The sequence below is a fragment of the Pteropus medius genome, unplaced genomic scaffold (assembly GCF_902729225.1).
Source record: "Pteropus medius unplaced genomic scaffold, Ma_sr-lr_union100, whole genome shotgun sequence".
NCBI lineage: Eukaryota > Metazoa > Chordata > Mammalia > Chiroptera > Pteropodidae > Pteropus > Pteropus medius.
In genome coordinates this window covers 22258553-22284725 of record NW_024351729.1, presented here as the reverse complement: position 1 = coordinate 22284725, position 26173 = coordinate 22258553, and the positions used below count along the sequence as shown (strand labels likewise).

The 26173-nt window shown below is 48.8% G+C and overlaps 1 protein-coding gene across 1 annotated transcript; it reads left to right on the top strand.

Annotated features, from left to right (window-relative positions):
• Positions 1-10037: 10037 nt before the first annotated feature.
• Positions 10038-25581, top strand: TMBIM1 (transmembrane BAX inhibitor motif containing 1). Its single transcript, XM_039844744.1, has 12 exons — positions 10038-10190; positions 18855-19096; positions 20328-20422; positions 21153-21217; positions 21402-21455; positions 21922-21972; positions 22516-22555; positions 22799-22836; positions 23017-23104; positions 23404-23499; positions 24530-24583; positions 24971-25581. Exons 2-12 carry the CDS (start codon positions 18895-18897, stop codon positions 25115-25117), a joined length of 930 nt encoding a protein of 309 aa, XP_039700678.1. The 5' UTR covers positions 10038-10190; positions 18855-18894; the 3' UTR covers positions 25118-25581.
• The last annotated feature ends 592 nt before the right edge of the window (positions 25582-26173 follow it).

The following is a 26173-nucleotide window of genomic DNA, read 5'->3' as shown; positions in this document are numbered from 1 at the left end:
GTGAAGATCTCCATCGGCCAAACCCATCCAAAGCTGGAGGACGAAGAGCCCAGTGACGTGTCCACACTGGCCAGCTCCAAGCACAGTAGAGAAGGGTGGAGATGGATGTGGGGGACAAATGGAAGATAGCCAGCCAAACAAGGCTAAAGAAGATATGTGGGCCTGGGCTGGCTGAGGATGGCAGCGTACTGACCCTTCAGAGGTGGAAGCTGGCCACCGCCTTTCACCTGATGACTGGGACAGCTCCAAAATGGCCTCCCTGCTCTCATTCTCTTCCACCCCCCAACCTCCACTCGGAGCCAGGAGATTTTCTTAAAATATGGCCCAAATCATGTCTCTCTCTTGCTCAAAACCACTCAATGGCTTCTCTACAGGATAAAATCTAAAATCCTCAATGAAGCCCAAGAAGTCCTGCAGATCTGATCTCTGTCTACCTCCCCAGTCTCCTCTTAGGCCACACCCCAGTGTTCACCACTCCCAGCCACACTGGTCTCCTTGAAGTTTCCAGAATACCCAAGCTCTTTCAGCTTCCAGGTGGCCTCCACCACCTTCACAAGGCTTGTTCCTTCAGTGGAGAATGATCACAGCACACCTGCCACTGTAAACACACACACACATACACACCATAAACGCACATACCATGTGTATGCACATACATACCATATACAAACATACATGTACACACATATACCACACATATATACACCACATGCACACTGATATACACACATCACAGACACACCACACACATACCACATACACAGATACTCCACACACACATGCACACATACCATAAACACACCCATATATGTGCACACATACACTCATGCACTACACACACGCACACACACACACACACACGCACGCACACACACACTGCCTGTCTGACTCAGGTGACTCTAGAATGCCACCTTCTCAGAGCAGCTGCCTTGGTCTCTCCATCTATATGAGCTCCCAGTGTGCTGCTCTTAGGGTGCCAGGTTCATTTTCCTTCAGCGATGGTATTACGTTTGTAACGATAGATTTACTTGTGAGGTTAGTTGCTAATGTCTGTTCTCCCCATTGGACTTCAAGCTCTGAGAGGTTAGGAGCTGTGTTTATTTTACTCATTCTTGTCTCCTCACACTACTTAGCACAGTGCCCAGAGTGTAGTTGGCTCCTCAGAAATACTTGCTCAATTAGTATTAAAGGACTGAGTGTGAGTCCTGGCCCTGCCTCTCCTGTGAGCCTGGGGTATATGCCATTTTACTGCTCTGAGTTTCTTTTTAAATTAACTTTTTATTGTACCTTTTCACACAATCATAGTGCTTAAAACATCTAAACAAGGAGAAAACAGTATAATGAGCTCTCATGTACCCATTTCCTAGCTTCAACACTGATCAGCTTGGGTTTGGTTTCTTTATCTGTAGAGTGATTTTCAACTGTTTTGACCATGACTCATAATCAGAAAGACATTTTACATAGAGACCCACATGCAGTACATATATAAATAAAACTGAAACAGAGTTACACAAAATAATAATATAGTCATCCTTGTTACCCATATGGAATTGTTTCCAGGACTCCCCTCAGATACCGAAATCTATAGTTGCTCAAGTCTCTTATATAAAACCACCTAATATTTGTATATAACCTACACACATCCTCCTGTATACTTTAAATCACCTCTAGATTACTTATAATGCCTAATACAATGTAAATGCTATGTAAATAGTTGTATTGTTTAAGGGACAACGACAGGAAAAAAAAAAGTCTGTGAATACTTAGCACAGAGACAACCATCTATATAGTACATGTCAGCAACAATGTAATTTTTTTCTGACCATTTTCTATTTGAGGTTAGTTGAATCCCCTCACCCCACCCCCCAATATAGAAACCACGGATACGGAGGGCCAATTGTAGTGCTTATATTCCCATCTTTTTCTAGTTTATTTTAAAAAATGTTTCTATGACCCACTTAATTGATTTTACTAATGGGTCATGACCAGCATTATGAAAAATACTGCACTGAATGATCTCCCAACCCTCTAGAAAATTGCTAGCGTTCTCCTTGTTCTTGCAAAGTGATGGTAGCCAGATCCTGCCCCCTAGTGGTCATGTTTGGGAACTGATTGTGTCTTCCTAGAGGTGATTTTTGATTTGGGAATAAATTCATTTCAGGAAAAAGTACTAAGTGTAGGCCCTAGATCAGGCATTTGGGGTATGGGGTCTGAGATGAATTATGGCATAGACCATGACTCTTATATTGATGAAACTGCTATAGGTTTGTACTGTCTAATATGGTAGCCACTAGCTGTATGTGACTCGTGAATAATACTTGAAATATAGCTCGTACAACTAAAAATTAAAATTAAAACATAGTTAGTTTTAATTCATTCAAATTTAAATATAAAAGTAAAATCAATACTGTTTAAGTTACTGGAAAACATTCAAATGTGTTTGATTCACATATATAACCTGGGTATAAAACTGTACATTTATAAAACTGGATATATTATAAAATCTAAATAAACAGTCAATATTTCTGATGAAAACATAACATCCAAATCAAGATGTGCTGTAAGTGTAAACTACATACCAGACTTCAAAGACCTAGCATGAAAAAAAATCCCACTAATAATTTTTATACTGATTAAATAATAATATTTTTAAATATGTTGGGTTAAACAAATATATTATTAAAATTATTTTCACCTATTTCTTTTTACTTTTTAAATGTGGCTACTGAAAATTTAAATCGCTTATGCAGCTCACACCATATTTCTCTTGGATGGCACTCACAAGGCTGGAGACCCTTCTGTTGTCCCTCCTTCCAGCCCTTCCTGCGCATCCTGCATCCTTGGGGGAGATGGAGGAAACTTCTAGAATCCTTATTCAGACTGCAGTGGGGACGGGGATATGGCTTAGGAGTTAAGTGTTGGACACATTAAGGTTGAGATGCCTTTGACCTCACTACTCTGGGTGCGGTCTTCAGAGCAGAAGCAGCAGCATTACCTGGAGCTCATCAGCACGCAGACTCTCAGTCCCACCCTACCCTACTAAAGCAGCATCTCTGTTTTAACAAGATCTCCATGTGATTTGTTTGCACATTAAAGTTTGAGAAGCAGTCGCCTATAAGATAGCCAAGTAGAGATACGGGTGGCAGCTCTCTGATTGCTTTTCTTTGTTCAGTGGCCTAAGAAGCAAGGTCAAGGCTGTGGAGGAGGTGTTGGAATTGGACAAAGTGTGAGTTATTACCTAGGATGGGAATGTTAATAAGAATGGACCAGAAAAACCTATGTCTTCATGAGCTGAAAGTGAGATCAGTCAGCACCTTGCATGTTTTTCTCCTTCCTTTCGTCTGTGTGGGTGCAGAGCTGGGGTTTTGCCTGCTGAGTATCACAGGCAGAGAGGGGCAAAGGAGCGAGAAGTGATTCTAATGATGGATCTAAGCTGGTTAGGGAGGGGAGTGAGGCTGGGAGGGGCAAGGAAAAGGAGGTAAGATGTATAGATTGTCCATTCTGACATGGATCAACATGGAGTTGCTGAAGTCAGGGTTGTTGTGCTGGAGAGACAGAGGGTGGTCAGAGTGAGGGGTGCTTGAAATTAAGATTATGGAGGGGGTGCAGTTACTGGTAAAGAGAGGTTCTAAGCCAGCTATTATCTTGGGCCGGGAATAAGATAAGAGGAAATAATTGTGGGCTTTTGGAGAGTGAGGTTGTTTAGACAAATGCAACGAAATATGAGGAAGGGCTTCTTGTTCAGAAAGGAAGCAGACACTGGGAAGCCCCAACAGGTTGGGATGACCTTGAGGCCAAGGTCTATGGTGGCAGTACGCAGGGTGTGAGGGCACACAGCTGGAACCTGGGTCTCCTGAGCTACAACATATTCTTCCACCCAGGTCCTGTTTAGTCTTCCAAATGCAATTACACCACTGGCCGAACTGAGGTTGTGTTCATCACAGAATCACTATGCTGCTATCTCATCAACAATAATAACTGACAGTCTTTGCTATGTCCCAAGCATTTGAACACTGCTATTTTTAATCCTTACCACCCTTTATTATTACCTCCCATTTGACAGATAAGGATACTAAGGCTCAGAGAAGTTAAGTAAAATGCCCAATTGTCATGGAGCCATTAAAGTGATTTCAACAGAACCCATGTGCATCCAGCAGCAAAGCCTGCTGATCATGAGAATTACCCGGGGGCATTTGTTTCAGCCTCCCCTGAAGATTCTGAATTAGGGGTCTAGAAAGAAGTATCCCTACGGGAATCTACATGTTTTCAAAAGCCCCTCAGGTGATTCTGTTGCTTAGGGGAGATTGGAAAGCATCACCCTGTGCCCTAGTTGCAGCTCGTTGACTGTCAGGAAAATTTAAATGACTTTCGTGGCTCACATCATACTTTTATTGGAAAGCACTCATACGGCTCTTTCCTGGCCCAGCCTTCCTCAAAGGGCAACACTTTCTGCCCAGAATGGGGAGCTCTTGTCCAACTGGCTTTCAGTTCCTTCTAGCCTAGAGTCACTATCAACTTCCCCTTGAGTCATTTTCAATGCCTTTCACGTAGATGATTTCATCTGAGGCTTCAAAAGTCGTAGGGAATAGGAAGGATCAGTATGATTAGACACATTTACAGTCATGTACCCCTTAACGACAAGGATACATTCTGGGAAATGTGTCTGGCGATTCCATCATCCTGTGAACATCTTAGAGTGCACTTATTCAAATATAGGTGGTAGAGCCTACTACACACCTAGCCTATATGATATGGCCTATTGCTCCCAGGCTAAAAACCTGTACAGCATGTTACCGTACGGAACAACACGAGATATAATCAAGCACAAGAGAAAATGATGCAATCAACAAACTCGGTAAACACAAGATGGATAACACCACATAATGTTTTGCAATACACTAGCAACAATAAAAAGTATGGTATAGTAAATATATAAACCACTAATATAATTATTTTCATTATCAAGTATTATATACTCTACATAATTTTATGTGCTATACTTTTTTTATACAACTGGCAGAGCAAAAGGTTGTTAACACCAGCATCACTACAAACATGTGAGTAATGCATTGTGTTACAATGTCAGGAAAATACAATGTCACTAGGCAATAGGAATTTTCAGCTCCGTTATAATCTTATGAGATGATCGTATATGTGGTCCACCCTTGACTGAAACACCATTATGTGGCACATGACTGTACAGATAGAGATGGGCCCCAGGACCCATGACCACTTAGTAGCAAAGCTAGAATAAATCCTCACCCCGGGACATCCAAATCTACATTCTTTCTACTCCCTATTGGTTTATGAAAGTGCTAACTAATGTTTTTGGATAATAAGGCTAATTTTTAGGGAGAAAAAGCACTAATGTCTCCCTCCTCCCACTAATGAATCTGTCACTCGTGCCTGAGAACCTTATGCTGACCCCAATTTAGATCATTAGAGTTCTCTCGATTCAACAGATGATGGGGCAGGGCTGTGCTGAGGCCTAGGGATGAAGAAGACTTTGTCCTTGCCTTCTAGTGAAAGAAAGAGCCATATTTACTCCAGGCTGGTTTAAATGCCTCAATTCAATAAACACAAAGTGCTCTGAAAAAAGGCAACTTCTTTGAGAAAGTTAGTGGTAAGGACGAAAGTTAATGGTCAGTGGTAGTGGAAAGTTAGTAGGAGGAATCTGTAGGACGATTAGATTAGCGGAGCTCTGGGGTGGGGCTGCCCCAGGCCTGACAGCAGAGAAAGTTCCCTGGATCCACCAATTCAATTAAGTTTACCCACCCACTCCCTCCAGTTCCACCTGGGCTCAGGGAACCACTCTAGGGACCACCTCCAATCTCCCTTCACCTCCTCTCAGCAGTTACTAAGTTTTGGCTACTCCATCCCTAAAATAAACATCAGCCTGATCCCGTTCATTTCTCCCAACCCCCTTACTGCTGCCACTGACTTGACTTTCCTCCCAGGGCATGGTTGCCAGAAAAATACAAGACAATCTGAATTTCAGATAAGCAACGAATACTTTTTTAGTATAAGCATTCCCCGATATTGTATGGGACAATGGAACACGCTTTACAAAAAGTTACCTGTTTAAAGTTCAAATTAAACTGGTTGGGACCAAAAAAAAAAAAAAAAAGGAGCTCTATGGAGAATAACCTCAACCTCACAGGATGATTTGGTCATAAATTCCTAACTGGGCAGGTCATGGTGGGTACTCACGGCCCACACCTATAACTTCTTTGATGAAATGTTTTAAGCCAGCCCCACCCATTGTTTTGTGCATCAAGGTTAACACACCCTTGGAGTAACAGAAGTAATACCCCTCGAAGGGGGTGTTAACTCTCCAGAGAACACTTAATATTGTTAACTATCCTGCAATCTAGTCCCTGCTTTGCTTTCTCCAATTTTCCTTACTTCCTTTCTTAATTTTTTTGTTTGTTTTTTCTATTTTTCTTCTTTTTTATGTTTTTTTTTTTTAATTTTCTTTCTTTTTTTTTTTTCCTCTTCCTTAATTTCGAATGCATAAGAGAAGCTACAAAACTGTTATTCTGCGGAGAATTTGAGATCTCACTGCCTGGCATATGTTGCCAGTTTGGCACAGATAAACTCTTATAAAAATTCTCCACAGGGTTAGATTTTCTTACATTGACATGGTCGTCCTGCATCTTTATTTGCGTAAGCTGGTGACCCTACTCCAATGGCACTGCCAAGCCTCCGGTCACCCTCTCAACCTCCTTCTAGATGGCTGTTGACAGTTTCATGGCTCCCCATTGCTCTTGGGGTAAAAATCTCAATTCTTGGCCCCCTGCCTCTTTGCCCAGTCCTATTTCTTACCAATCCCACCTCACTCCTCCTGCCCAATCCCTAGGTTGCTGGGACAATGGTTTCTAAGCTTTTTCCTTCTGATGCTGCTCCCTCTACCAGAGAGCCTCCTTTCTTGCCCCTGCAGTGGCCAAGCTGATTACTAAACACCCATGAACACTCGAATCAGGTGTTACTGCCCCTGAAAACCCCAAACCCCTGCCCCAAACTGGGTTAGGAGCTCAGTCCTCTAGGATTGTACAAAACCAAATCAACACTTCTTTATCCCAGCACTTGTCAAACCAACAACATTGTAATTATCTGGTCTGTTATCATCACCCTTAGACTGTGAGTTTCTTGAGGGCAGGGGCTTTGTCCTTCAGTTCTGTCATCTCTAGAACCAAAAATTCCTATCTGCTTGACAGACAGTAGAGGCTTAGTTAATAGTCAGTCTGCTAATGGTCTTACAGATAAGGCCCTTGTCCCTTTTATTCAGGTGTGGAAGAAAAAGAGGCCACATACTAAACCTGACAAGCTCAGGGGAGGCCTACATGGTGAGGTCTTATAAACTCAGAGACGGAAAGTAACAACATAGGATGGTCTAAACATAAAAATTCCTAAAAGCAAATCATGGTGTATAGCCCCATCCTAGGCCTTTAGCTTCCTTGACAAAGGTCAATCTCTACCTTCAGTGAGCCTGTCTATCATTTTTTTGCATCTAAGATCACATACCTTTGAAACCTCAGAGTAATTTTTTTCCAGACCCCCTCAGGACACAGCCACCCACAAAAGAGCACGAGACCACAGATAGCTCATTGTTACCTTTCCTACATACCTCTTCTGTGTGCTGTTAATGTTAATTATTAACTATCTTATATCTACCAATGTAAAAGAAGTATGTGGGTCTCTCCAGTTTTACTTTTTATCCAATCCCAGAGGTCTCCCCCGCTTTGCTTTCTACCAGCCCCTTAATCCACCACCAATGGATTTCATGTGACATATCCTTCTTTTATTCTAATGTATAAAGTAAGCTGTGAAACTACCATTCTCCTGAGCATTTTCTCAATCCGTTGAGATTTTGCTTTCTGGCAATTGTTATCAGTTTGGCTCAGATAAACTCATAAATTTTTTTCTGTAGGTTTGCATGTTTCTTACATCCACCCAGGGATAAAATGAGATCCAGAGAAGGAGACGTCGTTTATTGAACGTCTATTGTAAATTGTCGCTCTGAGCCGGGTGCTCCAGATGTTCTTTTAGGGTCATCATCTTGACTCCATGATCAGAAAATGGGCTCAGGAGGAAGAGCATGGCAGCAAGGCTTGTGTGGGGCTTGTTTGTGTGTGCTCCCCACATTCCACTTTCCCATGGGGCAGATGCGATTGCTGGCTGGAAAATGAATCTCCTTGGAGACCATTCTGGCAGTTCTAGAAAGCAGAGAGTGCTTTTCGGAGAAGGAGCACAAGTGTGGAGAGCGTGAAGGGACATCAGGAGATCTGGCCAGATTCTGCAGGGTTTCAAAGTTCACCTGAGGCTCTAGTCTGTGATCAAGGTGGAGACCGAAGTTGAGCAGAACTGTCCTTGCCTCTCCAGCTCTTACCGGTGGTCTCATGCTTTGGGAGGGGATGTCCTAAAATGAGGCCTTCAGCCCCTAGGAACTGAACTCCCATTGAAGAGTTGGGGTGGCTGGTAGAGTTAGCCCATCATTGTGTCCACCAGTCCCCCTAAGTAACTCCTACTTAAGTTATATCTAACTATATGAATAAAAATACAGTGTGTATGTGGGGGGGGGGAGCAACTTAAAAAACATTTCTATTTCGATTGGTTTGAAAAATGCAATCTAAGTGGCATCTTCGCTTACTATATTTATTAGTAAGCACATTGCTTTCACTTATGCTTAGCATGCAAATGAGCTTCCAGTAAGAGCTGGACTGGCCACAGCGGATAATGTCAGGAAAAGTGCTTAATGATGGGTTTGGAAGTGCTCAAGTTGTCTTGGTTGTCCAGTTGTGTTCATTTCTAGCTGTGTTTTGTCAAGTCGATCCTGGTCCATTCGAAAAAGAAAAGCATGGAAGAGGAGAGGGGAGGTAGACGGGGTAAAGGGGATCAAATATAGGGGGGTAGGGGGAGGGTGAAGTGGGTAAAGGGGATCAAATATATGGTAGCTGAAGGAAACTAGACTTTGAGTGGTGAACACACAATAGAATATTTAGATGTTAAATAACAATGTACACCTGAAAATTATATAATTGTATTAACTAATGTTACCCAAAAAAAACTTAATAAAAAATAAATAAATAAATAAGGAAAAGCATCAACAGGCTGTGAAAGACATTTATTGGTAGTGTGGACCTGTAGCTAGTAGCACGAGATAAGCACTTTAAATAAAGCTGTTCATCTACTAGCAGTGGGTGAACAGCTTGCTGTAATGGAAAAAACAGCCTTGGTGTAATGGAAAAAACATGGACTTTGGAACTATACAGACTGGGCAATGTTTCAAAACTTCCCAGAACCGATTTCCTCACTTCTTAAGATAAAACTGTTAGCGCCTTCTTCCATTTGTGGCTGTGAGGATGGAGATGATAGGTGTGAAGCCCCCAGCCCAGGTTGTACACTGATAATATTAATCTACATCTCAGTTTAGGACTTTTGACTCTTAACAGCTGCTTTCCTGGTTGCAGCTACCTCAAGCAGAAACGTCTTAGCCCCCAAGGACAGCGATTCTAAGTTCCACCTCTACGTTTGGATGTTTGACATTTTAAACATAAAAAGTGCATTTGGCTTAAAAGCATAGAGTTTTCAAGGATGTTCATAACGGACTTATGTCTAATAATTAAAAAATGGGAAACAATTTGAATAACGTCCAGTAGGAAATTGATTTAATAAGTCAGCTCGGCTATATGATAGAATACTTTGAGGCATTAAAATGGAGCTTTTGAATAATATTTAGTGACAAGAAAATGTTCGTGATAAAATGTTGCGTAAAAGGAAAGCAATAAACAAAACTTAAACAATATAACCCCACTCTAGAAAAATGAGTTACATACATAAAGGTGAAAGAAGCACCAAAAGCAAGTGCTTCCCGCTGGGAGTTGGGAGGGGATAGAAAGAAGTGCTTTTCGTCCTGTATTTTGGTGTTTTCTAAGTTTCCATCATTGACCATGTATTGCCTTTAAATCCCCAAATTCTAATAATTCGCTGGGACCCCAAGGCTGACGCGGGCGGGACCCGGGGCGAAACCCGGGGCGGGACCCAGCGCCCCCTGGCGGTGCCCTGAGGCCCCGCCCCACAAGGACGGCGCGTCGGGGCGGGGTGCGGAGCCCCAGCCTAACCTAGGCCAGCACGGGCGTTTCCGGACTCGCGACGCCTGGAGGCCGGAAAGCACCGTCCGGAGCGGCCAGGCAAGCCAGGGGGCTGGGGCTGGGGGGAGCTGGGTACTGCGGGCGGGTGGGACTGAGCCAGGGCTGAGTCGGGGGAGTTGGGGGCGCTGGGCCGGGGCCCCAAACTTTCTCGGAGTGCGCAGCGGGCCGAGCCCGCTCCTGCCGGAGGAGCCGGTGCCGGAGTGGGGATTCGTCCTCTTTTCGGTTGGAGTTTCGATTTCCCTGTGCCCCCGGGGCTGGCAAGTGTCGCCTGTTTATCCTTGGAGCCGAGCCGGCTGGTTGTGGGCACCCGGTGAACGGGTCGGGGTCTGAGGGTGTCATGTGCCCCTCTTTCTGGAGCGTGGCTGTCACAGGGCGTGTCCACAGTGCCAGTCTCAGAGTGGCCAGCTGTGCGTGGAATGGCCCTCAGCTGGTGAGAGGGGGAAGGGAGGCAGCGCAGGGCCGGCCCCTGCCTCAGGTCGCCCCTGCGGGCCCTGGTGCCAGCCCTGGTGTAGACAAGTGAAGGAATATTTGAGTGAGTGGGAGACGAGGGAGTCCTAGCGTGGGGGCAGGGTGGAAAGAGCAGCCCCATTCTTGGCGTGTGGAAGTGGCCACCTCTGTCACCATGGTTTTACCTCAGTGTGCCTGTTTCCTGCCACTGTCCCCAGGCTGGGTTCCGAAAGCTGCAGGGGAAGACTGTACTCCTCGGGGCCTCTTTGGATCAGGAGGATGGGAAATGGGAAAGGGGTAAACAAGTAGAGACTGGAAAAGGAGCTAGGAGACAGTGGGAGGGCAAGTAGAGAAAGAATGCTGGGAGGCTTGGCCCTGATTTTGTGGGTTCTGCATCAATTCTTGTCCTCTGGGGGGTCCCCATCCCCATGCAGCCCACCGTGGCCTCGGGAGGGTGGGGTTCTACCTGAGGAACCTGGACATGAGATTAAGTGGGAACCAGGGTCAGAGCCACATGTCATGGAAGGTCCCTCAGGTGTCCAGTTCTCTGGGGCTCTGAAATATTCATCTCACTGGTGAGCTTTGGTTTCAAAGCTGGCGCCTTTGGCCTGGCCAGTGGTGGCAGGGGGAGCCAGGTGCTTCCTTGGGGCTGCTTTGTCTGGGACAAAGGGGCAGCCATTACTTCTTTCTCACCTGCCTGCTCTCCCTGTCTCTCCAGTCATGAGCACCCAGAGACCAAGTTTGTAACAGAAAAAAGTGGTGGGACCACACAGTGTCAAGGGCCCTGACTTCCTCTGTCTTCTTGTGCCTTGATCTCAGGGCCTCACTTGTAAAAATGGGCACGTCAGAGAGGTAATGATGGGTTACACCTTAAGTGTGGGGAAAACCTCATGTCATGAGCTGAGGTAATAGCCACCACAGCTTAGTCTCCTCCCATAGGAATGGGGGCCGTAGCTGGAAGCTGTCCATCTCAGAGCTCTTCTGTCCCTCAAACTTCTCATCCTGGGCCCTTCAAAAAGCAAAAGCCACAGAGAAGGGGCCCACATTCGTGTGTCTTTAGAGGGCTGTACTGGAAGGGCCAGAAAGTGGAAGCTCAGACAGCTCTCTGGGAAGCCCTCTGCTCACAATATGGTTAACCCTGATGCGGGCTTTCTGGAGTATTCTGTTGGGAACGCTGTGGAGGGGCTGGCCTTCACAGAATCTTCCAACCCTAAGATTCTGGAGTTCTAGACCAAAACCTAGGTCTTGTTTTGAAGTAGAAATGATATCCAGAAGACCACAGGCCATAGTGCTGAGTACCTAGAGGGTACTCAAAACATTGGTCAAGGAAGAAGATAAGAATGAGTCCTTATTCTTGGGTGTAATGATTTGTCTTCTTTCCTCTTACATAAAAGTGATGTCAGGGGATACCAGCCTCCTGGTTCTATGCTAGTTGGAGATGTCACCCAGTCCTCGGCAGTAAATTCCACTGTGGAGATTATAATAGCAGTTGTGAGGGGTGGGGAGATGAAAGGAAGGACCCTTGGAGAGGATCCTAGCATTGAACTGACTCTGACAGTGAGGGGGCATGCCTGCTACTTAATGTGACTGACTACTCTGAGGGGCTGAGTGTAAGGATAGGAGTTTTAAGATATGAGGAGTTAGATAGTTAATATTGCAGCGCATATTTGAAAGTTGCTAAGAGAGTAAACAAAAGTTTTTGTCATGAGAAAAAAATTGCAACTTCGCATGATGATGGATGGTAACAAGACTTATTGTTGATCATTTTGCATTGTGTACAAATATTGAATCATTATATTGTACACCTGAAACTAATGTAATGTTATATGACAACTATACCTCAGTTTAAAAAAAGACATGAGTTAGGACATGAATCATCTTCAGCGTTGGGTCTATCTCTAAAAAAAGGAGGCCTGGTGTGCTTTGATAAAAATGTTTCAGGCATAAGGAAGTTTGAAGGAACACTGGGTTAAACAAAGTTGAACAGGTTGGCTCACTGCAGGACTTCCCAGAGGCCTAATATGCCATTGTGCCTTGTGAATTTCCAAAAAAAAAATGGGATATGGATTAATTTTCAGACTGATCTGTTTTCACAGCTCATCTATTCCCATCTCTGGGGCACTGTTCTTTCGAGCAGTCTGGGAAATGTCTGGCTTGATGATTCTAGCTCTCCACTCTCTGGTTCCGGGTAACCAGCCCCTCCTCCTCTTCCCCATGTGGGCTGATTTAGGGGAAAAGGAGGCCAAGGGAAGTCATTTGTCTGGATTCTCACACTAGTTAGTGGTAGAGTTAGAACTTGAACCCAGGGCTCTTGGCTTTCTGTCTTGTTCTCTTTCTTTTCTAGTGCTACCCTGTTTCTCTGCAGGCTCTTGAGTGAGTGAGCCCCTAGAAGATGCTGGCAATAGGGTCCAGAGGGCATTATGGGGGCAGTTTGGGAGGAAAGGGAGTTATGGCCACTCCCATACCCAGAACATGCCACATGCCTCTGCCTCTGTAGACGGTCCTCCAGACCAGTTAACGTAGTAGCGACCTTAGGATAGGTTCTTTAGGAAGTAGGTCATTCACCCCTGAAGCCTCCTGTTCCAGTCTATAAAGCTCTTCATTCAGAATCAGAGACTTAGATTTGGCATGGACCTTGATCTTTTGGTTCTATATACTTGTCTACGGATGAGAAAACTGAGTCCAGAAATGTGAAGCGGCCTACCCTGGCTCACACAGTAGAGTCAGGACCAGGGCCAGGACAAGAACTCAGCTCCCTGCCTACTAACCCAGGGCCCTGGCCTGGCTCAACTTTATACAAAGGGACAGGGACAGGGACAGGGACCTGTATCAACAGCAAATATCTTTTTACCTCAGTCTGCCCAGGGTGTTGCTTAGTCACACAGATGACTGGTGGGGGTGTCTCAGGGGCTTCTGCTCGAGGCAGGTATAATAGCAAAGGGTGTGGATTTTAAAATCAGACATCAGATCTGATTGGGACCTTAGACCTATCTTTCTCTGAACTTTGGTTTTGTCACCTGTAGAGTGGGGATAAGAATATGCATCTCATAGTGCCCTTGATGTGAGGATCCTATGTGCCTGAGTTCCTGGTAGCAAGTACAGGATAAGTGGTTCTCTTCCTTCCCTGCCTGCTTAATAGCTTTCGCTTTCCTTATCTGTGCTCCCAGGCCATTCTGACCACTCACTCGCCTGGGGTCTCTGAGATTACCGCAGGGATGGTTCAATTCTGCCCTCAGAGAAGAGCGATGGGGGAACTGTGGGTGCCTGGGTCCTCTCCTCTATCCAAGGTGGCTTCCCCTTCCTTGGAGACTGGAGCCACCCCTCTCAGTGTGATTGGAGAGAGGCCACCCTGGCTAGAGACCATGGGCTGGGAGGGAAGTCATAGGTTGGCAGTCTTATCTATTTCTGAGCCGGAGGACACAGACAGCTGGGGGAATGAGTGGCTTGTTCTGGCTCCGTCTCAGCTGTGTGTGTGCTTGCTTCCGTGTCTCAGACAGTGGGCACGGCTGGGAATGAAGTTCCAAACCCATGACCCGGAAGGCTGTCGTGGGCTGGGGCAGGAACTTTCTTGGCTCTGGGGTTTCCTTGTCTGTCAAATGACCAGATGATTTCTAAAGTCCATCCCAGCTCTGACGTTTCAGTTTTTAGATCCACTCAGCATCATCCTATTAATCCCAGGGGACAGGTAGACAGAGAGTGGGTTGATTCCGGGCACCTTGGTCCCTGTGCATCAGGCCTGGTGACTTGCCCAGACACTCCTGGGTGTATCATTTTACTCCTATGCCCTGATAGCTATGTGCTAGGGTAGGAGGGTGAAGTCTTTTTTGGGGGGGAAGGGAGAGCTGGGGGAGTTAAAGTAAGTAAAGGAAGAGGGAGGGAAGGAGACTGTCATAAGAGACCTGGTCACAGTGGGCCAGGGGCTGTGCTCTTGTGCCTGCTGGGTGGGGTTTCCTGAGATGCTTGCTCTGAGCTATTCTTTCCATTCTGGCTCTGGGCATCTGTTCCTGGCAGGGAGGAGGGCATGCTGCCTGGACCAGTCAGCTGCTCCTTTCCGCCCCTCCCTCCAACACACACACACACACACACACCCTCTTGCTCTAACCCCAGTAGCTCAAACTTCTCTGCAGATTCCGGAGCCTTAACCCTTCAGATGCCCCCAGGGGAGCCTGAGCCGGGGCCTCAGCTGGCTGGAAGCATGGTGGCCACACTTCCAGGTGAAGGAGATGCTTCCCCAAGGCTGCATCTGAAAACTTTGACAGCCAACAAGTCCTGTGTTTGAGCCCACCTGCTTCTGCTGTTATGATGGCTGGGTCTGTGGGTCCTGCAGGAGAAAGGAGAGGTTCTGTCTCCTTCCTGATGAGGGCATGAGGCCATGAGAGAGGAGAGCAAACTTAGATCTGTAATGTGGCAAGGATGGGCAGAGTCTGAGTGTCTTTAGAACAGGCATTGTGAGGAAGAATGTGCTAGTGATTCAAGCTGCCTGAAAGTGGAACAGTCTGCTCCCTGTCACTGGATTGTATCCAGCAGCTGAATGCCCACTGTGTTTTAGGAAAATTCCAGCTTCCAGTGGGGAACCTTAAAGGTCCTTTTTAGCCCCTGGAGACTGCGAGCCCCTCTAGTAGCTACCGGCTGAACCGAGATGCCTTGATCCCCGGTTTCTAGTCTTGGGCATGATTCCTCACCCTGCCCTGGACCTTTTCCTTGCTGTTTCCCCGCCTTCCCTTTCAACTCTACATTCTTCTCCAGCTCACACCTTTAGTCATAGCTATGAAAGTAAACACTGACCACTTCCGCCTTTCCCTGCTACCTAGGCAATGCCAGCTGCAAACCTCACCCCTAGCTGAGGCCTCGATGATGAGGAGGTGGCCATGGCTGTCATGTAGGTCGGGCAGCAGCCAGGAAGCAGGCTCAGTAGCTGCCAGTGCTGGCAGTCCTGGGCCTGAGGCTCCTGCCCGTCTGGCATTGCTCAGAGGTGAATGTGGCTGAGCTCAGCCACTCCCCTGACTGGCCTGGACACTCTCTCTCTCTCTTGTGCCAGCCCTACACCAGAGATCTGGGATGTAGTCCCAGCCCCAGGCCCAGCTTTGTGACCAAGAACAGGTCGCTCTGCCTGCCTGCACTGTGGCCGTGTGGTTGGTGGAGCGAGGGAGGGTTGGCTTGGGTTTGGGAACCGGGGGGATTTCGAGGGGGCTGAATGGTTTGGCATCCACTTGCAGTGTAAGCCTCCCGTTGCCATCAGAGGGTCTTAGATGGGAATGCACGAGAAGAGATGAGAAGTAGGATACACAGGCTGTCCAAACAAGGGATCTGAGCATGGGCTTTAAGAGCATGGGCTCCAGAGTCGGTCTTGGAGTTCAAGTCTTGTCTGACTTCCTCACACCCTAGCTAAGTAACTTGGGCAAGTGACTTAATGCTTCTCTACCTCTATCTCTTCACTTGTAAATAGGGATAACAACAATATATATCCCGTTGGGCTCTTGTGAGGATTTAATGAAATAATAACTAAAAATAGTCAACATTTACTGTTTATTAGGGGGCAGGCACCATTCTGAGTGCTCTGTGTATATTTTCTCATTTAATTTTTACAACTCTGTAGAGGGCACTATAGTAATAGTGTTAAACCCATTTTCCAGGTGGAGAAACTGAGGCATAGTGAGGTGAAGTGGTCAGTGCGGGTCTTTGGTGGGCATGAGCTGGTGGCTGAGGCCCCAGAGAACAGGACTGTGACCTGCTATGTTCCCAGCAGGCAGGTCTCCTGGTGAATTCCTCTGAAGCCAGAAGAGTCAAAGGGAGGGGTGGGGGAGTGCAGAGGGAGTACTCTGAGTCAGCAGCCAGCAGCCTGCTGCCCATCTAGGGCTGGCCTTGCTCTCCCTGATTCACCCTTTGGTCTGGGGAAGGACTTGTTTTTCTGGCTTGGCTTCCAGGAAGGAGGGAGGGGCAAAGCAGGCTGGCTAGGCAAAGGGCAGGCCCCATGTAGCTGGGATCCTCAGGTAAGTCCCAGGATCCCAGTCTGTTAGGGCTGGGATGAGCTCAGAAGTCATCTGGTCCACTCAGATCATTTCACAGAGGCTCTCCCTGAGGAGGCAGTAGGGCCGGGTCCTGGTGACACTGGTGGCTCCGCTGGAGCTTCTGATCACAGGGCCTTTCTTGGGCTGTGTCCAGCCTGTGGATTTGCCATCTGGATGATCGCCATCAGATGGGTCTGGGGTGCCGAGATGATGATAATGACAGATAGCGACTCCAAAGGTGACTTGCTTGTCCCTCTTCCTGAAAAAAGGCTACCTTTCTTTTGGTGGAGTTAAAAGGGGGTGTTTTGGAAGGGGTGGGTAGAGGGGTATAGGAAGAAGGAGCCTCTTGCCTTAGGGGAGGAAACCCCAGTTTTTCCTTTTTAAAATGTCTATTAAGGAGATTCACATATTATAACTACTTATGAATATTTTCCTACCTTTACATAAACCCAAAACATTTTAAAAAACAGTATCTCTGTTTCTTAAAGTCACAACACTCAGTTTTTAGTCTTCCCCTGTTCTCTTTGCTCCCCACTTTCTCAGGCCACTGCTCCACTGTGCAGGACCTCTGAGAGTCTGCCTCTGAGACCCTTGTTTGCTGTGTCATACCCTCACTGTCTCAGATGTCTTTATTTCTGACTTGACACATTCTTGCTGTTCTGGTCCATTTACTCTGGAAAGATGAAGGACAGTTTTCCTCAAAATAACCCATTTAGAGATCTGGCCTGTTATTCAATCCCTCCTCCCCCATCCTCCCTGCCACCTTCAGCCCTGTCTGAATTATCCCAGTATAAGAGAGAAGAGATAAGCCAGTCCTTTACCTGATCCCTGAACTGTGCAGCATGCCCTAAAAAGAGAAGCCGGTTCATCCTTCTTTCCAGCAGAGGCTCTGAGGCTGCCTGCTGACCTGGATCTGGATCCAGGATCTCTCGGATCCTAAAGGTCTGCCCCTTGGGAGATGCTCTAAGGGGAGGTGGCCTTGTCAAGGGGCCCAGATTCTGTCAGGGCTTGTCCCTAATAGAGGCCTTCGAAGGACCTGCTTCTTACCTCTTCCCAGGCCCCTATCTCTGCCACCTCTGAGGGAAACACTAGGCCCGAAAGACATTTATTGGGCTGAAGAGGCATAAAGAACACAGCATTAAACACACACACACACAGCATAACAGAGGACATGCCTAGGACCTGAGGCCTTGATTCTGAGGTGTCGTTAGCACTTCTGGGCCGAGTGCACACTGTCCTGGGCGGTGCCATCTGAACTTTGCGTTTGAGGGCTGCTGACTGGAGGTCCTTCCTTCATTGTGGGGTTCCTCTCTTCCCCTGGCTCAAGGCTCCTTCCTACTACAGAGTACTTGACTGGGCAGATAAACTACCAAAGGCTGCAGTAGTCAGAGTAATCTAGCTCATAAATAGCTACAACTAGCCTCACTGAGGGAAGTGAGCCCCAGGGATGCAGTGGGAAGACCTGGAATTCAAAATGTGGCATGGGAATGTGGGCCTAAACACTATCCCTCCCTGGCAGACTGTGGAACAGTGGCAGAGATGAACTGCCACCCATCCTACACGTCTAGGCTGTTATTTGAAGAACTGAAAGTCCTGTCTCTGAGGCTGCCCTTTTGGCACCTCTTGGCTCTGGTGATAGCCCCATGCCACTCCCTCTCGGGCGTCCCCAGGCTCAGCTATGATAGCATGGTATATTTACTCCCCTCTAAGGCCTCACACAGCCTGGGCTAGCTTATTTGTCCCTCAGCCTCTCCCCACCACTTCCCTCTTGGGCCTTGCCTCCCTCCCAGTTCAAGTTCAGGCCACTCACCAGCAGCTGCTGTGGGGCTGGGCTAACTCCCAGCCCCTGGCCCTGTGGCTCTGAGGCTTGTAACAGGCCCTCAGGCCCTTCCTGGTCACTGGGCTGTTGTGAGCACAGAAGTTGCAGCCCTGCCATCTTTCAATACCAGTGCCCAGTAGGCCCTCTGGAAGCCACACCCAATCATCCCCCTCCCCCACCACCCCTTTCCTATGGCTTGAGCATGCCACAATAAAGAGGCTTTGGACAGAAAGCTGGTGGAGGGCAAGAGGCAGGGGCTGATCTGGTGGGGCAGAGAGTGCTGTGGGGATGGGGAGGATGGCCTGTGGGCAGAGAATGACATGCCACGATTGAGAGAAAATATGAGAGTTTCCTTCCACGGAGACAGCTTAGACTGGGGCTAAGCTGGGCCTGGGCACTCACGACTGCTTTTCTTGTCTTCCATTTCAGGTCCCAGCAGCTGGGGTCTCCCCTCAGCCCTTGAGTGACCATGTCCAACCCCAGCGCCCCACCTCCGTATGAGGACCGCAACCCCCTGTACCCTGGCTCTCCGCCTCAGGGGGGCTATGGGCAGCCGTCTGTCCTGCCTGGCGGGTACCCTGCCTACCCTGCCTACCCACAGCCTGGCTACGGTCACCCTGCTGGATACCCACAACCTATGCCCCCCATCCACCCAATGCCCATGAACTACGGTGAGTCCCTGAAGGGTGGCTCAGGGGGTGGGTGGAAGAACACATGCAACACATGAGGCCATCTCCTTTCTTTTTAACTTCTTGTTTTGTTCGTTTTTTTTTTCATCTCTTCATTTTCCATTTTCATTAACTCCCTACTTTTCCCCTCACACCTACCTCTCCCCAACTACCTGCGACTGCCTTTTTCCCTCAGCACCTAGCCCCCCGGACCACCTGCTAGCCCCTTTATTCAGCAGGGAGACTGAGTCCATAAGACACACACCAGAACTTACACACCACATGAGAAAGTGGCTGGGTGAAGTAATTAATTACTTCAGAGCGGTTACCTTAAGAGGCCATTCCTGCCTCGCCCAGATTACGCTTTTCCTTTGCAACATAAAGCACATTTTTTTTTTTAAACTCGGTGCTGACAAGTCATCCTTTAAGGTAACATCTTATTTTTGCAAACATCCAGAAGTCATCTGGATGTTTGGTACATGCCATGGCAAGTCAGATGCTCTAGTCAGAAATGAGATGAGATTAGAAGGCAGTGAGACTTTTCCCGAACAGCTCACATGTGGACTTTCAAAGCAGTTCCCAGGAGGCATGCAGGGAACATTTGAGGCCCTGTAGCACCTCTGGAGCCCTGGAGCACAGCCAGTGCCTATCTGGCCGTGCTTGTCTGTTCTGGTGCGAACATTAGTGCATCAGTCACGTTTCCAGTCCTGCCTTGCCCTGTGAACATGCACCCCTGACACACCTGTTTTCTCTGAGTCTGAATATTGGCCTGACGTAGATCACAGTCTTCATACTCTTCTCTGCCCTCCACACACATGCCGTGTTTTAATCTTCCTTTTCCCTTGCTCTGACTCCCAGCTCCTCTGGCTGATGCTCCCAAGCCATATACTACTTGCCTGGCTTCCTCGTTAGATCAGGACCTCTTGCTTCCTCATTAGATCAAGACCTCTTTGTTCATACGCCATAGAACCCAGGTGTGGGCTGGGCACCCTCAATGAATGCATGCTGATGGAATGGCTCTAACATAAGCCCCTTTGTGACAGGGGCACATGGCTCCATATGGTGCCCAGGCCTGCTCTGGGTCACTGCGGACCTGGCTTAGGCAGGGAGTTCAAGTTATAACACTTCTCTTTTGGCTGAAGATATCTCAGACTCTGAGACAATATCATGGATGCTTTGGGATTGAGGCCACATGTTCCAAATCCTCAGTTGGTCATATGTGATCTGTCCCCAGGCCCAGGCTATGATGGGGAGGAGAGAGCAGTGAGTGACAACTTCGGGCCTGGAGATTGGGATGACAGGAAAGTCCGACACACCTTCATCCGAAAGGTGAGATCTAGGCTGGGAGGCAGGTGTACCTGGGCCCCTTGGGCTGTGGAATGAGGGGGTTGGGAGGCACTATTAGCCCCGGGGTACTCATTTCCATGGGAATATGCTGCTGCCTTCCAGGTTCTCTCTAGCCATGCATTCTTCTGACCGCAGTTCCCCACTGTTTTGTTCCTCTCCATGACCTGGTTTTGGGGTGAGGGCAGATTCAATCTGGGAGAATCTCGGCAGGCTCCGCCGTGTTCTGCCCTTCCTAGACTTCTTTCTCTTGTTTGACTATAAGCAACTTGAAGCCAGAAAGGCTCACATTCATAGCCTCCCTCCCTCCCTGGCTCATGGATGCATAGCACCTGCTCAGAGTAGATAAGATACCTGGCAGATGTCGGCCTGAATTGCTGCAAATGCGGAGGCCACACATGGTTGTGCAGTGAGGCAGAGAAGCAAGCAGTCAACAGGCTGGATGTCAGGAAGGGGGCATGTCAAGGAGAGCAGGAGGTGGGGAGTCAGCTCAGTACCTGAGCCAGGGTCACGCCTCTGGGGTGGCCTCTGCCTGGCTGCAGCTAGGGAGGGCTCTCGAGTGAAAACAGAGTAGATCCTTCAAAATGAAGGAGCCTCTCCCTACCACTAATAGACAGGGGAGGAGGAGAGTCGTTTGGGCTCCTTGGTCTGAGGGGGCTGGCTGCTTCCTGGGGGGAGGCCAGGGGTGTGGGATGGTGACCCGTCTGTGTTCCAGGTTTACACCATCATCTCTATCCAGCTGCTCATCACGGTGGCCATCATCGCTATCTTCACCTTTGTGTGAGTCTCTAGCCTCTCTTCCCCTCTCTTAGCAGCTCTAGGGTTCTGGGCTGGGCCCGGGGCTCTGGGGCACCCGCCAGGAGATGGGGTGGGCCCTTTACTCAGATGGACTGGAAGAAGAGTTGGATGCGGGTGATTAGAGGAGATGGCCGTGACTTCTCTCTTGTCCTCTCCTGCTCCACAGGAAGCCAGTCAGTGAGTTCGTGAGGAGAAATGTGGCTGTCTACTACGCATCCTAGTGAGTCTGTGCTCCTCCCTGCTTGGGGCAGGGAGAGGAGGGGTGACAATTGACTGGCTTTTCTCAGGGCAAGGATCAAACACTTTTTAAGAGGGGCCCTCCAAGTTGCCCCTGTGTTGGGAAGTATGGGTGCGTGCCACCAAATGAGGTGTAACAGCAGCACAGAATTCCCAAGAGCGGGGGTGGGGAAGTGGTGGCAACATGCATACAGCAAAATGGTCCCCATGTTGTTAGCTTGTCTGCTAATGGCCAACTTCACCCTCCTTCTTGGCCAGACCCCTTGTTACAGAGGATCTCAGTGCCCTTGGCTGGGGTAATCTGGTCCTACTAGGTAGCCTTCCCCCAGGCTTCCAAACAGCTCTGTGGGCCTCCCACCTGCTGGCCTGGTGAGTGCTGCCAGGCCAGGTCAGGAGGGGCTGAGGAGCAGACAGGGCCTATGGACTACTTCCTGTCTCTTTCTCCCCAGTGCTGTCTTCCTGGCTACCTACCTGACTCTTGCCTGCTGCCAGGGACCCAGGTAAGCCCCAGAGACTTAGACAATGAGAAGGGATGGCAGTGGGTAGAAGTTGGGTCAAATATTTGGGAAGAAAGGGGATTCCTAATAGCAACTGAGTGAAGACTTAAAAGCAGTAATGATGATGATAGCAGCTACTTTCAGGTATGTACAAAGTACCTTGCCTGTGTGGAACCTATTTAGCTATGCAGCTATTATTCTTGTAGCAGCCCTGCAAGATACGCAGCATTTTAACCATTTAACAAATAGGAAGAACCCAAGGCTCAGAGGGGCTGAGTAACTTTTTCAGTTACAGAAATAGTCAGTGTAAGAGCTGCAAACAAATCCAGGTCTTTGTGGCTCCACAGCCCAGGTCTGTCCTATTGCCCCATGTTGTTGGTGTTGCATAGGACCACCTGAGCAGGTACCATAGGCCAAACTCGCCTCCCCTCTCTCAAGTCAAGGCCTAATTCTCTAGGCACACAAGTCAAGAACTTCCTTCTGCTAAAGGAGCCTCTGATACCTGGCTGGCCCCAAGTCACGTAATCATGGTTTCTTTCCCTTCAGACGCCGTTTCCCATGGAACATCATCCTGCTGACCCTCTTTGTAAGTCCGGAAGGGTGGAGGGGGTGTTTGGAGATGGTGTGAGGGATGGTTGGTCCCAGGGAAGGGATAGGGATGCCACTGTGGAAGATGTCTGGCTCCCTCTCTCACTTTATCCTGACTCCTGCCTTGGTTTCCTCGGTGGCTGCCTCTTTCTTCCTCAGTCACCTCTACCCCCAGCTCTGACACTCCACCGTGGCCATGCCTCTCTTAAGTGTTTCACACTTGTTTTTTTCCTCTCCTCAGACTCTTGCTCTGGGCTTCATGACTGGCACCATTTCCAGGTACACTCAGGGACAAACCATGACACTCTTGGGAAGTGTGTGCTATAGGGGAGTGGGGCATCTCTGGGCTGGCAGTCATCTGCATGGGAGATTCTGGGCAGGGTCCTTCTGGAAATGGTGGTTTTCAAGTCAATCATATATGGCTTATGCCTCTGGCCTCTCTTAACCCCTTCTCTTCAGTATGTATCAAACCAAAGCTGTCATCATTGCGATGATCATCACTGCTGTGGTGTCCATTTCAGTCACCGTCTTCTGCTTCCAGACCAAGGTGAGGGCAGGGGGTCCCTTCCGTGGCCATTCCACTCCCTTAAGGACCGGCACCAGGGCAGACCTGGGAGAGACCAGACCCCTAGACCCAAGATTTCTCTTAGAGACCCTAATCCCTGTCCTTTCATAGCTACACCTACAAAACTATTTCCTGTGTCTGTCCTTAGAATGTCAGTGTCACTTCCATGTCCCCCAGAAGGCAGCACTGGTCCTCCCTGGTGGGGGGAGGCAGGGCCAGTCTGGCTGGGTTGCTAGTTGTGGCACTTGTCTGACAGGTGCCACTTTCTTCCTTCCTGGCAGGTGGACTTCACCTCGTGCACAGGCCTCTTTTGTGTCCTGGGAATTGTGATGATGGTGACTGGGATTGTCACCGCCATTGTGCTGTCCTTCAAATATGTGAGTGTCCTGGGAGAGCTGGGGTCAGCGAACGGAGTGCTCAGAGACTTTCTGTATAATGAGTGTAGCAGGCCCCACTGGCCTCTGGGCAGGCTCTGACTTCCAGAACGTTTCAACTGGCTAGCAAAGGTGCCAGTGCTGAAGCCCCAGCCTTTGGGTTAGGGTTTATAGCCTCTTCAGTGACAGAAGGCCCCGGGAGCCATAGCACTTGAGGCCTTGGACAGACGGCACCATGGAATTCCTGTGGGAAGCAGTGGGTGGGATCTGTCTGATAGCTGAGACCAGGTTCTAGGAGGCAGACTGGGAGAGGAACCCAGAGGACCAAGAAGATGGGCCAGGGTGGAAAGAACTTCAGGGGTCACTGTATCCAACTCCTTTTTTATTCCAGTTGGGAGCGAGCGTGAGGCCTCTAGGCTGAGGAGAGCCTCATGGCAGGGAGTGGAGAACAGCGCTGGAGGGGGCGTACAAGAATAGGACTGTCTGCCCACTTGACCGTGGGCTGGCCCTGCCCTTCTGCGGACAGGCACCTGGAAGGCTGTTGAGCAGGGCTGCCCTGGGGGTGCTCTCTGATTCTGATGTTCATCACAGCGAGTGGGGGGCTTCCCTTCCAGTCCTCTTCTTCAGTCTGTCCCTCCCAAGCTGGGCTGCAAGAACCACTGTCCTGAAGGATGACCATGACTGAGGGAAAGGTGACAGGGCTCTTTGACCGGTGCCTGCCTAGGCCTGCCCCTCCCAGAGCTATAATTCAACCACCTTCTTTTTCCCAGAAGTAGATACCTCTGTACCTTAACTCACGCTGGAGATTGGTTTTTATATGGCCATTGGAGGATGCACTGTGTTTTCTCTGCCAAGTATGTTACCTCTCTTAATTTCTTCCAGGTTCTGGAAGGCAGAGGTAGTCCTTTCATGTAGGTAGCCTCCTGGATCTGCCCACTTGATGGCAGAATCCCAGGGGAAGATGGTCTTGAGGGCCTGCCTTGGTCTACACTTTGCTAAGATTTCTAACACTATCCCTGTTCCCTCTCCCCAGATTTACTGGCTCCATATGGTCTATGCTGCTCTGGGGGCCATTTGTTTCACCTTGGTAAGTAAGGCCCTGCCCCTAATGGGAAGGGGAGTTGAGGGGATGGAGGCGAGGAACTGAATGGCTAGAGCACGAATTTAGGCTGTGTGGGAGGAAGGGAGTGTGGCTACATGTACCCTTTCTTCTCCCTGCTGTCAAGGGGTCCCACCGATTTTCTAGGCATTCCCTCCTCTTGTTCACTCACCAGGCCACACTGTAGAGACAGTGCGTCTCTCTCTCCTTCGAGACAGTGAACTGCTTGAGGGTAGAGACGTGTCCTGCCGTTCATTAATGTGTCCCTTAAGCACACTGCATGGCACGGAGGATCTGGGGACAGATCTGCTGACCAGAAATGAGCTCTGGCACTGTGCCCCTGGGTCCTCACTTGTGCCTCCCGTATCCCTGCAGTTCCTGGCTTATGACACGCAGCTGGTCCTGGGGAACCGGAAGCACACCATCAGCCCGGAGGACTACATCACTGGTGCCCTGCAGATCTACACAGACATCATCTACATCTTCACCTTTGTGCTGCAGCTGGTGGGGAGTCGTGATTAAGGAGTGCCCCCAGTTCCACTCTACCCTGGGCTCTCCCTTCTCCAGAGGGCTGGGCCCTGTGATGGGGGTCTGGGCCTCAGACTTTTTCCTTCCCCTCAAGTAATATGCCCAGTTTCCTTTCTGTCCTGGGGTGAGCGGCCTCTGGCTGTGGATGTGTGGGTACCTCCTGGTGGGGCTTGAGGAACTAGAGACTAACTCTTGCCCTTGGTGGACCTGGCAGGGACTAGGATGAAGATGTGCCTTCTCCCTCTACCATGTGGCAATAAATTCTTCTTAACAGCTAGGGTTGGAGCTGGGAGGGATGAAAAGAGCCTATAAAATAGCTAAAAGGGGATATGAGAGGTAGAAGTGACTTCAAGGTGATGAGGTTTCCCCTCTCACATCTGCCATAGGCTTCTGGGCTAGGTAGCTAGAGCTGTTTCCTTCCCTTGACCCCCAACAGAGCCAAAGAGCTTTGTCCCCAGCCTCCTGGACTCATAGGCCATTATTCTGCATTCTTTTGGCAAACCTTGGCACTTCCCAGCTCAGGAAGGTAGAAGAGATCTGTGCCTGTGGGTCCCCGCTCCTTTAACCCCTCTTCTTTTGATGGCATGTATATACTGTTTATCTGGGGTGGGGGTGGGGGTGGGGTGGGGGAGGAAGAGGAAGAGGAGAGTGAGCAAAGTTGAGCACAGGGGCCAATACAGAGCAGCATCTACCCTGGGCTTCCTCAAGGCTGTGGTGGTGGCAGGGAGAGCAGGCCCGTTTGTAGCCATGTAGTCCCCATTCTCCAAAGCTGCCTGGGGCCTCTCTGGTGCTTGAGATCCCCAATCAGAGGGATCTCTTGCTTCCTGTGCTCAGGCTGCTCAAGGCGGAAAGTGAGGGGCAAAGGTCAGGAGAGGGGTGATTTGTAGGATTGGAAGTGTGGCCAGGAAGTAACCAGGATGAAGAGACTGGATTGGGGGCAGGGGAAAATGCCTTGGAGTTGCCCCCTGGGATGAGAGATGTGGAAGCCTACTGTGGCATCCATGGAAGCTTCTGTGTTCTTTCCTTCTGCTAACCTGGGGAGGGACCTGA